Source organism: Haliotis asinina, chromosome 14 (assembly GCF_037392515.1).
Source record: "Haliotis asinina isolate JCU_RB_2024 chromosome 14, JCU_Hal_asi_v2, whole genome shotgun sequence".
NCBI classification, from domain to species: Eukaryota; Metazoa; Mollusca; class Gastropoda; order Lepetellida; family Haliotidae; genus Haliotis; species Haliotis asinina.
This window is the reverse complement of record NC_090293.1, coordinates 24833672-24851354: the sequence shown is the minus strand read 5'-3', so window position 1 is coordinate 24851354 and position 17683 is coordinate 24833672. Positions and strand designations below refer to the sequence as shown.

The following is a 17683-nucleotide window of genomic DNA, read 5'->3' as shown; positions in this document are numbered from 1 at the left end:
TCTTAAGATGTTTTTGTAGTTGGTGTTAGAATAAAAGATTTTACATTGCGATATGTATCATATCACCACCCTTATATTGGGATTCATATCGTATCGCAGCTTCAGAGCACAGTACATTGGCAACATATTCTTGTGATGAAAATGGCAATATATCATCGTGACTAAAAGTTTAGTTTTGTGACATATCATATCGCATGTTGTATGCCAGTACCGACACTAAACATTGCAGCCATGCTACTGTACTGAAAGTCTGTCAATAGAGGCTGACCTTGAACAGTAGCTTCAGCAGAGACCATCAGCCTGAGTGGGACAGGGCAGTTACAGAGGTTAGGCAGGCCATCAACGCTCATTTGTTCAAGCCTTCTCTCTTTACGGTCTTTAGGGGAGGTTTAAAGGGAGATGGCATAAATCTAAAGGTCAAACTTTTGTGACTGTCATTAAATATAGCCGATTTCACTCCTTAATCGGCAGGAACTAATTCTGCACTAGTCGGAGAAGACACAATGAAGTTGTTCCTGCATGGCTTGTGTTTCTTCTTGATCAAAGCCTGTTGTAATTACCTCTTCTGTTGTGGGTATCACCGGTAGATGTTGTCGTAATCAACCATTTAACATCGCTTCCGGCATGGATTACACATTGTAGTGGGCAGCCAAGGTGTAAAGGTGCTTCATGTCAACGCAGCTTAACCACTATGATGATGGTTTACACCATCTGTGTTGTTTGAAACTTTCCTTGGAATCTCTATCTATTTTATATTGAGATGGTGCAGGAAAATCAGTGCAGTATTCAAGTTGCTTTTTTGGTAGGACTGGAAAAAGAAACGATGAATCTATTCTAAATGCAGTTTGAAAATTTGGCTTTGAAAAAAAAATGTAACCTAAAAAGCTTTAAAATCTCAGTATTAACTGTTGAAAATGCAAAAAGGTCGTGAAATCCGTCCTTCTACTAACACTGACTGAAACCATGCTATTATGATATTCTTTCTTGAAGACTGCTTTTTACGGGTATATTTTTTCTTATCAGATATCCTCAGCCTTAAGGTCTTTTCCAACTGCGCATCCTTCAGTAGTAGAGATTGGAAGGTGTGTGGCGTCAGTTTCTGCGGGGATGCAGACCTACTTACCAGCTCCCAGACAAAGGCACTTGCTCTAGCCACAATGCCATAAGATGACACAATAATACTTTTTGAGACGTCCGGGTATAAACTAAGACGTGACATATCCCAGTTGTTTGCACAAAAATAGTCATGTTTTAAGACGCTGTGGCCAGGATGGCGGGACCAGACGTGGTAATGAGAGATGTGACTGTTTTGTTGTCACTGATTGGTACTGAGACTGCCTTAGTTCTGGGCTGACCTGTCCCACACACTGAGAAGATGGAGAGGCTGGCTGGTGATATGGGGTTTGACAGCTGCTGCACTTTTATTATGAGGTCTAGGAGTGAGTGAGGTTGTTTTTATGCTGCACACAGCATAATGGAACTGTATAATGGGGGTCTGTAAGTAATTGAGTGTGGGCCGGGCAATCCTGTGATTGACATCAAGAGAACTGATGCATGATTGCAGCACTTCTGTTATGAAGTCTAGGAGTGAGTGAGGTTCTTTTTGTTTATTTTGTGTCACTTTCTGCAGTAATCTATCAATATAATGGTAGTCAGTAAATAATTAAATCTGGACCAGACAGTCCAATGATTGTCATCAGGAGCATTGATCTACGATGAAACCAAGTCAGCAAGTCTGACCACCTGATCCTCTTGGTCTTGTCTTCCGACAAGCATGTGTTGCTGATGATGAATTCTAGTGAATATATAGTGCAGGCTATATGATGTTTCTGGAACAATCCTGACTATAGCATAAACACTGAACAAACGAAACCAAATCTTCAGACTCCCTATGTTTATGAATGAAGGCAAGCTGAGCGTAATACCCCCAGCCTTTCCTGAATATGTCCCGTTGATACTTAGCTGGCATGCAAGAAGAAATTCCAGAGTCCTCTTAAAAGCAGCTCATTTGGGCAAAAAAAAATATGAATTAAGTTCCATGAAGGTTTATTTTGATTGATCTTATGAGGCAAAACATATTATTCAAGTCTCAATTGCTATTTGATGGTGCTCTCTTTCCTTTCGCGGCGACATTTTAATGTCAAATGAAAATTAAAATCCCTGAGGTTTCATTGGTGATTGGGTCACATCATCAGGCAATAAGGATCGTGTTGAATGGGATTAGATCTATTGGTGGTGTTAGACTAGTATATTTGGGGTTTATGTACAATAAGCTATGTTAATCTCAGCCAATTACAGTAGTAGTAATGACATATGGTGTGAATCTTCAAGACAGATGGCTCAAACCATGCGAAAACGACACATATCAAGTTGTGAATAGTCGATATTATACTGGCGAGGAAATGTGGTCACTCGTCCTATCACCACTAATGGGACATTCTACGTAAATCACCTTGTATCAGCCAGCAGCACGACGCCAGGGTTTTGTATAAATGCTTCTTGCCACAGATACCTTTTACATCTCTGTATGTACTATAGGAGTGTGGTGGCTGAATAAAGACTGATACACATCGCACTACCCAGCCAAGTTGGTTGCTAAATATATACATGTGGACAGTTAGATATTGGACAAACTGCTGTTGGCATAGTGATTAACCTAACACATCCTTCATTACGCAGTATTTCAGTACCTGAAGATTGTATTCAGGTATCAGTTTTTAAAGAAAATGTGAAATACAATGGTTGTTCACACTGGATGCTTAATGGTTCTATACTTGATTACACTGGTTTATGCATGATGCCTGACTGTTTTATATCTGATACCTGACTGTTTTATACTTGATACTGAAGTGTTATATACTTGATAACTTTGTTGTACTTGATACCTGTTTTGTTCTTGATACCTGACTGTTATGTACTTGATACTGAAGTGTTATATACTTGATAACTTTGTTGTACTTGATACCTGTTTTGTTCTTGATACCTGACTGTTATGTACTTGTTAACTCTTTTATACTTGATCATTGACTGTTTTATACTTCATGACTGACTGTTTTATATCTGATACCTGACTGTTTTATACTTGATTGCACAGTTCTGTAATACTTGATTTCACTGTGTTGTAGTTGATACGTGACTGTTGTATGCTTGATGCCTAACTGTTTTGTACTTGATTACACTGTTTTATACTTGATTGCACAGTTCTGTAATACTTGATTTCACTGTGTTGTAGTTGATACGTGACTGTTGTATGCTTGATGCCTAACTGTTTTGTACTTGATTACTTTCTTTTATACTTGGTATCTGACTGTTTCATACTTGATAGCAATTTTCTACCTGATACCCAACTGTTTTATATGTGATGCCTCACTGTCTTATACTTGATGCCTGACTGTTTTATGCTTGATTCCGTACTCTTTTATACTCGATGCCTGACTGTTTTATTCTCATTTACACTGATGTATACTTGATATGTAACTGTTTTATGCCTGATAACTGACTGTTTTAAGCTTGATAATTTTTTTTATACTTAATGCCTGACTGGTTTATTCTTGATGCCTGATTATTAAACCTGATGCCTGATTGTTTTATACTTGATACCTGACTATTTTATACTTAATAAATGTTTTATACTTGATGCCTGACTGTTTTTACTTGATGCCTGCCTGTTTTATACTTGATGCCTGCCTGTTTTTACTTGATGCCTGCCTGTTTTTACTTGATGCTTGTCTGTTTTATACTTGATGCCTGCCTGTTTTATACTTGATGCCTGCCTGTTTTTACTTGATGCCTGCCTGTTTTATACTTGATGCCTGCCTGTTTTTACTTGATGCCTGACTGTTTTATACTTGATGCCTGCCTGTTTTATACTTGATGCCTGCCTGTTTTATACTTGATGCCTGCCTGTTTTTACTTGATGCCTGCCTGTTTTATACTTGATGCCTGCCTGTTTTTACTTGATGCCTGCCTGTTTTATACTTGATGCCTGCCTGTTTTTACTTGATGCCTGACTGTTTTATACTTGATGCCTGACTGTTTTATACTTGATGCCTGCCTGTTTTATACTTGATGCCTGCCTGTTTTATACTTGATGCCTGCCTGTTTTTACTTGATGCCTGACTGTTTTATACTTGATGCCTGCCTGTTTTATACTTGATGCCTGCCTGTTTTTACTTGATGCCTGCCTGTTTTTACTTGATGCCTGCCTGTTTTATACTTGATGCCTGCCTGTTTTATACTTGATGCCTGCCTGTTTTTACTTGATGCCTGCCTGTTTTATGCGTGATGCCTGATTGTTTTATACTTGATGCCTGCCTGTTTTATACTTGATGCCTGCCTGTTTTATACTTGATGCCTGCCTGTTTTTACTTGATGCTTGTCTGTTTTATGCGTGATGCCTGATTGTTTTATACTTGATGCCTGCCTGTTTTATACTTGATGCCTGCCTGTTTTTACTTGATGCCTGACTGTTTTATACTTGATGCCTGCCTGTTTTATACTTGATGCCTGCCTGTTTTTACTTGATGCCTGCCTGTTTTTACTTGATGCCTGCCTGTTTTATACTTGATGCCTGCCTGTTTTATACTTGATGCCTGCCTGTTTTTACTTGATGCTTGTCTGTTTTATGCGTGATGCCTGCCTGTTTTTACTTGATGCCTGCCTGTTTTTACTTGATGCCTGCCTGTTTTTACTTGATGCTTGTCTGTTTTATACTTGATGCCTGATTGTTTTATACTTGATGCCTGCCTGTTTTTACTTGATGCCTGCCTGTTTTATGCGTGATGCCTGATTGTTTTATACTTGATGCCTGCCTGTTTTATACTTGATGCCTGCCTGTTTTATACTTGATGCCTGCCTGTTTTTACTTGATGCTTGTCTGTTTTATGCGTGATGCCTGATTGTTTTATACTTGATGCCTGCCTGTTTTATACTTGATGCCTGCCTGTTTTTACTTGATGCCTGACTGTTTTATACTTGATGCCTGCCTGTTTTATACTTGATGCCTGCCTGTTTTTACTTGATGCCTGCCTGTTTTTACTTGATGCCTGCCTGTTTTATACTTGATGCCTGCCTGTTTTATACTTGATGCCTGCCTGTTTTTACTTGATGCTTGTCTGTTTTATGCGTGATGCCTGATTGTTTTATACTTGATGCCTGCCTGTTTTTACTTGATGCTTGTCTGTTTTATGCGTGATGCCTGCCTGTTTTTACTTGATGCTTGTCTGTTTTATACTTGATGCCTGCCTGTTTTATACTTGATGCCTGCCTGTTTTTACTTGATGCCTGCCTGTTTTTACTTGATGCCTGCCTGTTTTATACTTGATGCCTGCCTGTTTTATACTTGATGCCTGCCTGTTTTTACTTGATGCTTGTCTGTTTTATGCGTGATGCCTGCCTGTTTTATACTTGATGCCTGCCTGTTTTTACTTGATGCCTGCCTGTTTTTACTTGATGCCTGCCTGTTTTTACTTGATGCCTGCCTGTTTTTACTTGATGCCTGCCTGTTTTATACTTGATGCCTGCCTGTTTTTACTTGATGCCTGCCTGTTTTTACTTGATGCTTGTCTGTTTTATACTTGATGCCTGATTGTTTTATACTTGATGCCTGCCTGTTTTATACTTGATGCCTGATTGTTTTATATTTGATGACTGACTCTTTTATATACTGGATGACTGACTGATTTATGACTTTGGTAATCAAGTTAATCAAATCTTCTCAAAACTAGTAGAATATGCTTTTATGTTATACAACTATATTATGTTATACACTAACAAACTGCCTTAAACCATCAGGAACCTTGCCCCACAAAATGATCTTAATGTGAATGACAAATCTGTTTTAAGATAAGTTGGAGTCCTGCGCTGTCTTCCCAACTTATCGCTATTGCTGTCAGTTTGTCTGCATCATTGCTTATTGTTTTCGTGAAATGTAGAAGTAAATGCTTTCTCCCACAACAACACGCTCAAGCCATATTCTTACTGGAATTCTTTTACAGCATTGTTAAAGCCAACTCACGTTGTTGAAGCACAGTGCTCCTGTCCACATAGCAACTGTAACCACCAGACATTTGTGACTCTCATAGTTCAACTGTCTTATGGTGGACATGGCACAAAGATTGCATCAAGGAATGAAACACCAGAACTGATATTGTGAGATGCGGTCCAGCAAATTCTAACCAAGAAGACCATTATCTATTTGTATTTCTAAAACCAACCGCCATTAGTCAAATGTGAATTTGTAGTGGCAGCAGTAAGCTCATCCAGTTTCAATTTAATGGTGTTGTTGCTATGGATACAATGGGGAATAAGTGCCAAAATCTGAATAGAGCTATTGAAAACTGTGAACTAATGTTCATCAATCTACTGTACACGATACCATCTTAATTTTCCACTTTTGTTGTGAATATTTTCGCCATCATCAAAGCCATTGCAAGGGTCATAGATGTATTCACAGATGTCATCAAACTGCAGTCGAAAAGATATCTCTCCTAGTATGCCTGTGAAAGGTCTCAATAAATCGAAGGAATACCATTGAGTGGTATGGATTTGGTATGCATGATCTGGGGCAGAGTAATCAAAATAATGGACAGGTTTGTTTGAAACAGTTGTTCAGAAAGTGCTACTTCCCCCGAAAACTGCATAACTGCATTTTATAGGACTACAGTCTTTGTCCTTTTCTCTGGAAAATCGGTTTTGTGATAGTGAATTATGACAGAATATTGATATTGTGTAAAAAATAGCTTTCCATTTTTTGCTAGGTACCAGTAATTGCAGTTAATGTCTTTCTTTTCCCTGTAGTGTCAGAAACAGAGCAAGAACATGTTCATAAGCTTAATTGTTTTCTTTGGCATTATCACGAGACATTGTCTAATCAAATTCATCTCAATTGTCAGTAAACGAAAATATAGCCTGTGTAAAAATAGTCCATTTCAGACTTTGAATACTTGCAGGAAGTAGGGATAAAATTTATGTTGAAAAGGTAAGACATTATAGATGAAATTTAATTGAATCGTTTTCTGTAATGATAGATTCTTGTAGCCTTAGTGAGATTGTATCTTCAATGACATTTCAAATTTCACTATCTGAAGCATTTTAATGGTCAAATCTCTCATTAATGAAAACCTCTTGCTTTTTGTTGCTTGATTTTATTAACAATTCTTTGGTGATGAAGAAGAGTTTAATGTCCGGAAGTAAAACAAATGATGACAGAGTCCAGATAAGTAGTTCTGAGAACTCTGTCACTCATGTGTTAATGATTCGGAGAAACTACCCTTGATAAGACGAAGTGTCATCATTGAGACTTAGCTTTACCGTGTAGTCAACGACCCTGATAGTATTTTATTTCCCTAATCTCAGCGGGTGAACACATGGAAGATGAAAAATGCATGTACGCGGAGTCCAGGTCACAATTTCTACACTGGCTGCACTGCTATGAATAACAGATCTTAAGAGAAGATATTTTCCCTACTCATATACCTGAGCTTCATTGTCATTTAACGATAGAATGATATCAATAATTAATGTCTGTAACGAGTTTTGCCAAAGGTTGGTCTCCAGACTTCTTTTGGTTTTTGCTGTTTCTTACCCAGTTGTTTTAATGATTGGGAGTTTTTGTGGCAGCCACTGTCTTTGTGTAATTTCATCTACTTAAGCACCTTGGTGTCAGCAATCAACAGCACTAGGCTGTGTTAATTCAGGTAGTTGTTAATTCAGGTATATGTTTGGCCGTTTAGAAGTTGGTGAGTATTCAGAGAGGTTGGATGCTTTCTTTCTGGATGACAGAATCATAAGATATAAGAAGCAGTTATGAAGAAAGTATCTTACTTTTCGGAGGTGTTTGTTGATTTGGAGTGAGTGAGTGAGTGAGCAAGTTTGGTTTCATACCACTTTTAGCAATATTCCAGCAATATCACGATGAGGACACCAGAAATGGGCTTCACACATTGTGCCTGTGATGAGTGAATACTTTAACCACTAGGCTACCTTACCACCCCTTATTGAGTTGGAAATGTTTTTCCCCTGAGGTTTTTATGTTTGCTTGAAAAACTGAAGAAGTTTGTTCGATTCTTCATAAGTACCAATGACCATATGTAATAAAGGAAGACCATTTCTGAAGACTCTTTCTGTGATATACAGTGACTAGAATTATGTGTGAGACAGTTCCTGATTTTGATTCGTACCATATGAATGCCTGACATTTGCTGCTGCCTGTGTTTGTGATTATAACAAAACCCCACTGTACCATGACTTCAGTAAATGCTGGATTGTGATTGGTTGATCTAAGTCATTCAGAGGTATATAATCATGTCATATATACCTCTGATTTTTCAACACATTATATATTTTTTAAAACCTTAATGACACAGTTATTGTAGAATGGGGACAAACGTATTGTGTTGGAAAATCAGAGGTATATGGCAGAATTATAATAGCTCTAACTTTTTTATTCAAATCAAATTTAGAGCTATTAAAATTTTATTATATACCTCTGGTTTTCCAACACAGTATGTTTATCTCCCAACTGAATGACCTAAATTGTATTGTGAAGACTCTGTGTTTTTAGAAGTCAAGAAGTTTACCACTTTCACAACACATTTAGTTTTAGTTTGGTTTCATGGAAATTGTAGCTGCAGTCCAGAAACCTCATGGCGAGGAACACCAGAGATAGGCTTCACACATTGTACCCATGTGGGAAATCGAACCCAGGACTTCAGCATAATGAGCAGATGCTTCAACCACAAGGCTCTCTTACTGACCCGTAAGGATCCAGGATATAAACTGACCAGCAAAAGAAATGGAATTCATGCTTTTTGTCAGGTTTTTAAACAGGAGACATGAATATTAACACTTACTTTTGTGCGATTCATTTTTTTCAAAACTTGCGTTTCTTTTGCTGATCAGTGCAATATGCACACATTAATTCATAAACAAGACCAATAAGGACATTGCAAACATTTTATTCTGATGTTCTGAGTGACATATTTACAGAAGTAGCTTCAAAGTCAAAAATAAGTTATTTCACAAAAATCAAATCATATTGAACATACCCTCTGTCATTTTACAGCATTGACAGGCCATATAATGAGGAGCCTCGTTTACAGGTCAGTGGTACAAAAGCCGCCATGTTACTCACACTATTATATATCATCACTTCTGTACACAAGGGGTAGGATATACACATCGATAAACATTGTCATGTAGGACACACATTATATGTGCAAACTTCTTACACAAAGTTACCTTTCATTCAGTGCACTGTCACAAGAACTATGGCTGTGTTAACATAAAATGTTATTCTATTTTGTGAAGAAAAAAGATAAACAAGAAAAGAAACAGTTATGAAAAAATATGTTAACATGGTCCATGTGAAGGTAAATTACGAATATAAGTTTGGGGGGTTTTTTTGACAGAAAAGTTAAATGAATATCATTTCCTTTGCAAGTCAGAACAGATCTTATATTTGAGAAATTTTTAAAATGATAAGCCTCAGTCAATCTTAGGAGAAATTTAGAAGAAAAGCACATCTGTCAATCTTTATGGAACTTACAGGAAAAAATTTATCTTTGGTTTAACTGATCAGAAAAAAAAACACGATCAATGCTGGTAGAAACTTCATTTACACATTCTGTTGCTAAGCAATCCTTGGGAACATTTGGTAGAAAAAGACCAAACTGAACCTTCATCAGTTTGGGGAGAAACATAGTAGAAAATGCTTGTTCAAATGTTGGTGAAAACTTCAGAAAAAGCTATCATTGGGGTAAAGTAGGACAGAAGAAGCTAATTCAACTTTGGGGGAAACATATGAAAAACAACCTTTATCTACATATGGGGAACACAGGAGAAAAGCCTTAAATCAGACTTTGCAGTTCTTGCTTCATTCATTCATTCATTCATACATTCATTCATTCATTCATTCATTCATTCATTTACAGTATTCACACGTGTCATGTAGCACTTAAAGACTTGCAGAAAAGCAAGAGTGTTTATGCAGTAATGAGAGGTAATGATGTAATCAAAGATGTGTCTGTGAATCATGATGACATTAAATAAACAACCAACAGCTATTTACAGAGACAAGGACTCGGGTGGATTCACTTGTTAACGTTATTAACAGTCATGTTTATGTTTATTGGGACAATTTCATTAAGGTGTTCCCCTGTCATATGGTACACAAACATTCCACTTAATGGATCATTAACATATTTGGGAGTTCCTCCTGTACCCCCATCCCAAATAACATTTCTAAATTGATGTATACTAGAATTATTAACAAAACCTAGCACAACAATTACTGGAGGACTCACAAAAGTAATTAAATGCCTTGAAATTAAATACAATATATAGGGTTGAAGCGCTTATTGTTACTTCTGTTAATCTGCGAAAGAAAGAACATGGGAGAACGGAAGGAACTCTTTCCACATATTTATGTCCATTAAAGTACATATAGACATTCCTGTTTTTCTCTATTTTACTTATCAATATTTTTTTTGCATTTCAGAGTTTATCTGTAAACAAATTTGTGTTAATGAGTCAGTTACATCATTATTCATGTCTTTTAGATTATATATTGAGATGTCAATTTTTTGTGAATATCACAGTTGATGAACAAAATATATCAGCTTGATAAAAATAATTCATTTTAATAAGTCATTGATGTATTTATGTCCATTAAGTTACATATAGACAATCCAAATATTTTTTTTGTGTTTCAGAGTTGATAAACAAATTATTCCATTGTGATAAACCAATTTTCCTGTAACTGAGTCCCTGATCCCTAATATGACAGACATTCCTTATTTTGAGTTCGTATTGCCAAGTTGCTGGATTAATGACATGTTACAAATGAAACAGTACAGTCCAGCAACCAATATTTTCTTATAAATAAGAAATAATTCTTAAAGTATAAAATCAGTGTATATGATTGTAACCTTTGTGTTATAATTTTTAATCGGAACTTTTATATCTAACTTTTATTTCATTTAATTTTCACTGATCCACAAGATCTAACAGCGGTGAGTAGCCATTTACAAAATGGATGCCATTTTGTGACTGTTCCTTCTTGCTGTTGACATGGAAACATCACCAGTCTTTCCTGAATTCCAACAGATTCTTATTTCAATGTTGAAAGTTCTGTTGCCATATATATCACAGAATGTGTGAGTTAATTATCATTTCTGTGAAATATGATGAATCACTGCTTTGCTATTCACTTAGAGATCCTATCTCATCCAAATGCAGACATGACCTCTTGGCATTTATTCATTATTAATTCTTTGATCATCAAGATAACACTTGTTTGCCTCTTAATGCCCAATAAATAGAGGGTTACAGTTTCAACATAGCCATGCTCAACCTATCATGTTACTTTTAGCCTGAGCAGTTCTCTAGAATCACAGCTTTATGGTTGTTGTGATCTTGACAAAGACACTTTTACAGGATTTCGTTTTATCTTGTAAATGTCTCATAGTGACGAAAAGGATATGTGTTGAAGTCACTCAAACTAATTCATGGTTTATGTATTAAAGTGTGACTATCTGATGAAGATATAAAGAAAAATATTTGATGATGACACACAGGAATTAATTTCTTCTTAAATAAGTCGTATAACTGGATTTCATCTGATTGAAATTTATCAAAACTGTCAGTCAGTGCAAGGTATGCTGTGGAAGAGAATTTTCAAAGTATTATCTTAGTAAGAGACTTTTGTCACTATACCTTTTTGAAGCTTGACAAGATGGAGTGTAACTGTCCATGAGGTTTAATGTAAGCCATTCACGGAAATCTCTGACAAAGAAGACCTACTTTTAATAAGTTCCTGTTTAACCTTTAAGTATGTATGTTACTATGGTAACAGATTTCTGAAATGAAATATGGCTGAGACGTTGGCTGTTATCTGTTATAATGGGAGAATATTAGGAAATATTTATTGTGAAAATGTTAAATTATTCCTATGACAGAACGAAAAGGGTCACCCTTTTCAGTAGAAGGGATATGTTACTGTTTTGTATTGATTAGGTGGGCTGTCAGGTTATCAAGATTAGCTCTCTAAGTACTTAATTAAATATCTCCATAAGTATAAAACCATTGAGTTTTGTTTATTAGAATGTACAGAGGTTTATCTGAAGCTGTTCAGAAGTTGATAAAGACACCCAATCAGTGTCAAATGACAATCAGAATTTAAACATTGTTAAGTCATGTATATTTAGTTTTATCAGATTGGAAAGGGTGATTTATTCTTTTTAAGGTATCATGGCCAAACAGGAAGTGGCTTTTTCCTATGTCTAAATAGTTCCAATTCCAATTTTGAACCACATAATGATATTCACAAATTTGTCTGCAAAGACGTCTTAGCTTTATATCGACAGAACAAGTGTATTTGGATGACAAGTTTTGGATGACGATTTTGTAGTGAATTTATGTTTTCCATTATGGTACAGATGCCTTAAATTTTGTGTTTGTTCAGCTGTGAAAAATTTGAATTTGAAATATTTACAAAATTTTGATTTCTGTTTGTTGCCATTCTGGTCAGCCTAATGAAACTGTTTGGCCCATGCTGCAAAAAGATGCTAATAAGTTGTAAGGGAAGCTGCATGTATAAACCTGTACTCTTTAGGAGCTATTTGTGTCCAATGATTGAAAATATGAATGTTTCATGAAGTAATTCTATAAGTAAATATAGAAAACTGTGTGAATGCAAATCAAAGCTGATTTTCTGTTTTCTGTCAGTGACATCAAAGAAAAGATGATCTTTAAAAAAAATAAGATTATTCGTTTGTGTATTCTTGAAACAATCTCAAACATGGACTTATTCACAAAAATTCACACATTGCAAGTAATAAGCCAGCAGGGAGCGTCTACTGTCACGCTTCAGGAGTGTTAATAAGTTGTCAGGCAAACATTAGCTACTGATGCTAGTGTGTATATGGACTATGTGATGACCCTGTCTAGATCAGAGAGGCTGGAAACAGGAAACTGTTAATATTGGAAAAAGAAATTTCAATCCATAAACAGAACACAATCAACCAGTTGGCAAAGGCAATCCTACACGAGAACAGACATGTTTCATCATATACACGTTTTATTGATATCATAGGGCTTTGAAGTAACAAACCACAATAAATGTAAGGCCTTTCACTTTTTTTAGTTGGTTTACACAATTCTTACTCAAAAGTTCAGTGTAAATGGTTAAATTTTTACTTCTGGACTAGTACTGCCACTAATGAATGAAAACAAAACTCCAAGGTCATGTGACCACAGGAGTGTGGTTGCAAAATGAGACCAAGAAGTAATAATGGTTTGTTTCTTAAAGATTTCATACATGTTTGTCTAAATTTCACATGAACAGCAGTGATTTTCATTGCACCCAACTGTAAAACAGTCTGAACAAACAATTTTTCTTTTTCTAATTTCAGTATTTTTGATTGGTCTCATAACCAACTAAAAATAACCAATGAGGCCTAATTTGTGTTTCGTGCAGTAATGAATTATATTTGAAAAAAATGTGAAATAACCAACCAGCACATATCTGCCAGAAGAATTCAGAATTTGACAAAGCATTTACAGTTCTACAGGTACTTAAACATCGGAATTCTAGTTACACATATATGTGCATGTAGTCCATTCTTATTGTACAGAATGGTGATTTCATCATACATTGAGAATACAAACTTGTCAGATACTGCTACGGACTATCACAAAGTCAGGATCAACATGATTTCTATACGACATGTTGAGGTTTTGACGACATGCTAAATTCTGCGACCGTTTCCAGTCCTGTTATGCTTGATATGTTATGTACAGATTCGCATGCACCAGTGAACTCCAAGTGTATTTACATGAGAACAAACAACAACAGTGCACATGTTCGTCATTTGGTCGGCTTTTAAAGCTTGCATTGAGGCCACACCCTGCATAGGAGACCAAAAACATTTCATCGGTGGAATTTATGATAAAAGTGTTTAAATATAAACCATTAGGACTGTGATGCTATTCACAAACTTAAGATCTTTAAATAAGAAAATGGCTGGGTGTTTGGGGAAATTAGCATACAAGGCTAGGTTCTGCTAAGCAATGTTAACGTGAAGACAACCACAAATCGCATTCGTTACCAAAGACTTATAACAATTGTGGTACTGAGATATTGTGAAGTGAAGCAAGGACCGATTCCACAGAGTTATCTTTGTGAGTTGACTGGCTGGTCATGCTACTTATGTTCAGGTGATGGCGTTGTGGACATCTTTACGGCAAGATCACTTGTATGAAGCTGCATCTGAGACCAGATCCACAAATTTCTTTGTGCTACAACTAGCGTAAACATATCTTTGAAGTACAGGAATTACATTCATCTTAATGCGAAAATTCCTTTTTGATGCCGGGTCAAAGACCAGTTCCTCAACATTGTCTTCATGCTAAGACTGGCGTAAATGTATGTTAAAGTACGAGAGTTACAGTCATCTTAGCGCTAAGATCACTTTGTGGAACAGTTCCAGATTAGCTCTTTCCTTTGTCTCATAAAAAATGCACAATGACTTTTGAAACAAAATAGACTGCATGCATACAGAATTATTTATTTATTTTTGTTTAACAGATACAACGCTTTACGTACAACAGCAAGTTTTTCCTTCCTTCCTTCACTGACTTAATGAAACAGAAAGGAATCAAATGATACTGCAGGCACACAAAATGACTTAGCAAAGCACTCTTTCAATATAAGTAGTGGAAATAAATGAATGACATATACAGGACTTAGGCTTAATACCAATGGTGATGCATTTTAACACTTAACATTGTTCTCCAAGCTTCAGATAAAGTCTTTGGAAGAAATGTCTCATGGTGTCCAAGTCTGCAAGTACAACACCAGTTTTGTGTTTTTTTTTGTTTTTTCAGAATAAAATCAAGGGCACTGATTCTCTTTGTGTCAATTCCTCACCTGATAACGAGCACAAGAACTTGCTACTCTGTGTGATTTTGGATATGTATATTGTGACACACCACGACAAATTGAAATTCATTCTGATTATCATTGAATGAAACAGGAGTCAGGAAGTGACAATGTTCTCTGTCCTTTGTGTCAATGGGACTGAGTTGACCTTCACCACGGAAACAATTGCCTCATATTCATTCGTGTATTCAAAACCTGAAATGGTTAACGTGAATATGCTCTATATTGTGACCCAAGCATTGTTGCATTGTTACCTAATTTTGAATTTGTACCGTCATTTGTTCTGGTTGACATAACGTCTTTTGGATAAATGGTGTATGTATATCTAAGATGTGGCTAAGAACTTGTCTCAGTTGATGATGTCCTCTTGGATATCTGTTAGTGATCTCATAACATGGTGTTTTATGTCACACAGCCGTTGTGACTCCTTAAACAGCATGTATGTACCTTCGTGGATCTGTAAGCATCTTGTATGTAGACCCTGTATCAACTTTTAATGAATCTGTGTATAGATCCCAAATCCTGTTAAAAGACCCCAGATTGTATGAACAGAACTTGTACGGATCTTCTAAAGATTCCCCAAATCCTGTTCATAGACCTTGTACATATCTGTTGAAAGAGCTCAAATCCTGTGAACAGACCTTGCTTAGATCCTGTCAAAAGATCTCAAATCTTGTGAAGAGATCCTGAGTAGACCTTGTATAGATTTTGTAAAAAGACCTTGGCCAGTCCTGTCACACCTTGATATTGAGGTACAGAGCGTCCAGTTGGAGGACCGCATCCTGAAGGTCATCCTGTAGGTCATTCTGTAGGTCTTCTGAAAGCATCCCAAAAGAATGGTCCTGTACCAATCTTGTGGATCTTCTATGCAGGGTAGAAGACAGTAGTGTTAAGGCAGTTACAAGATTAGACCGACACGTTATATCACAATGTTAACTTCTCAAACAAATGATGTAGCTCAGTCACATGATCCTATGAATCACACGCTGTTGGTGATGGAATTGAAAAGAAGTTCCTCACACACCTCATGAACAGTGCACTTAAACAAAATGTGATTTTAAAAATTAAACTGTCTCCTGTTACACTACTTGCAGCACTTCCAGATTGTTCTTCTCGATCACGAATAATTTTGTCAAGAATAATATTGTTCTCTGTGGGCCTGGTTTTCTTGGGCTTGTAGGTCGTTGGTGGGCGTTTTGTTTGGGGCATGACAGTTGGAAGTGGACAGAGCATTTTGTCCTCATTGCGAAGCCATATATGGATTCCAAACACACTGAACTCTTTGTTGAACATACAAGATGGAAGCATATTTGTATCAAACGTGAACTGAAAGAGAAGAGAATTTGATTAGTAAGATTTATGGTCAGTAACTTAGGTGAATGAATGAATGTGTGAGTGAGTGAGTGAGTCAGGTTTTACGCTGTTTATAACTATATTCCAGCAATATCATTGCTCGGGACATCAGAAATAGGCAAGGCACTCAGTAAGTGACTTCACAATGATAGGAATCAAACCTGGGCCTAGTCATGACTGATAAATAAACCACTAGGCTACCCCACCCACATTTCAACAAAGTCAAAAACAAGTTTCATTCTTCCATTGATTATCTAAATTTCTTGTGCAGTTGTTTCTTGAAATCCTTATCATCTTGGGTTCAAATCCCAATTTGCCATGAATATATTTCTGTGTTTACCAACAATGGTGGTAAGCAGATGCGTCACTTCATGCTGTCTTCCCTAATCAAGCTGGCATGAAAACATACTGATCCACAGACGTTCAACTGTAACTCACTCACTCACTCTTCCAGCTGGATGTACATGATGCAGAGAATGACATCACAGCAATTGATGAAGTTATATATGTGATAATTATCAGGCAATATTTACATGTCATGATTTTAATCATTATTTTTTAAGCCATAATGTCATCAATACAGATTAGAAGTAGTTTCAGTATGAATTGTTATTTTTTTCTGTTATTTCCCAGAACAAGGAATATATACTGAACAAAAACATTAGAGAACATAAAATTTAAAGGATATGTTTTTGTATGAAGATGGAGCATTAGATTAATATAAAATTCCATATAAAGCATTAATGCTCCAAAACTCGTTTTGTTGAGTTTATGTTGATTATATTTTTCAAAAAGAATATTGTATTCCTTCTATGAATCATATCATGAATGGTGGTATTTAACATGTATTTATCACAGGGTGATTTTGTTTACCGGGTAGACAGTTGGAGTCAGTTTGAACCAGCGGAGTTCTTCCATGCTGGATTGAGTTATTGGTTCCCCTTGGAATATCCAGCCAAAAGCTCCAAGCTGGCCCTCCGTGTTGTACATCAAGAACACAGGATACAGGCGTTCACATGGCATGTTCTTGGACAGGTTCTTGAAGTAGTGTAAACCTGTATGTAGAGGGAACATAGTAGCACAAACTGAGATTATGTCATGTTATCATTTCTTCAGTCATACAGTGACATCAAACAATATAATGTAGTCATTATTTGAAATCAAATAGAGGGATGTGAAGATTTAACAAAAAAACAACCCCTAAATCTATTTATGTCAATGTGCAATTCATGCAATTTGTATTTTTTTATGACACAATAAGAATCTTTTCACCCAAGGTCTTCTTAACTATCAGCTATCCACAATTAGTTGTACAAATAACAGTATCTTACTTTTCTTGCCTCAGCCAATTGTTTCAGCAAAGAAGAGCCCTGATACAGTTTTTGTGAA

General features: G+C 36.3%; 2 protein-coding genes across 2 annotated transcripts in view; one reads left to right on the top strand and one right to left on the bottom strand.

Moving 5' to 3' along the window:
• The window catches only part of LOC137262277 (cysteine--tRNA ligase, cytoplasmic-like), a 263287-nt gene that overhangs the window by 24243 nt on the left and 221361 nt on the right, over positions 1-17683 (top strand). The window lies entirely within an intron of this gene.
• The window catches only part of LOC137262283 (uncharacterized), a 144768-nt gene continuing 141640 nt past the window's right edge, over positions 14556-17683 (bottom strand). Inside the window, exons 6-7 of the mRNA XM_067800097.1 lie at positions 17168-17349; positions 14556-16267 (exon numbers count right to left, since the gene is read on the bottom strand). Of these exons, the coding sequence (XP_067656198.1) occupies positions 15914-16267; positions 17168-17349 (536 nt within the window). The 3' untranslated portion in view covers positions 14556-15913. The remainder of the gene's footprint in view (positions 16268-17167; positions 17350-17683) is intronic.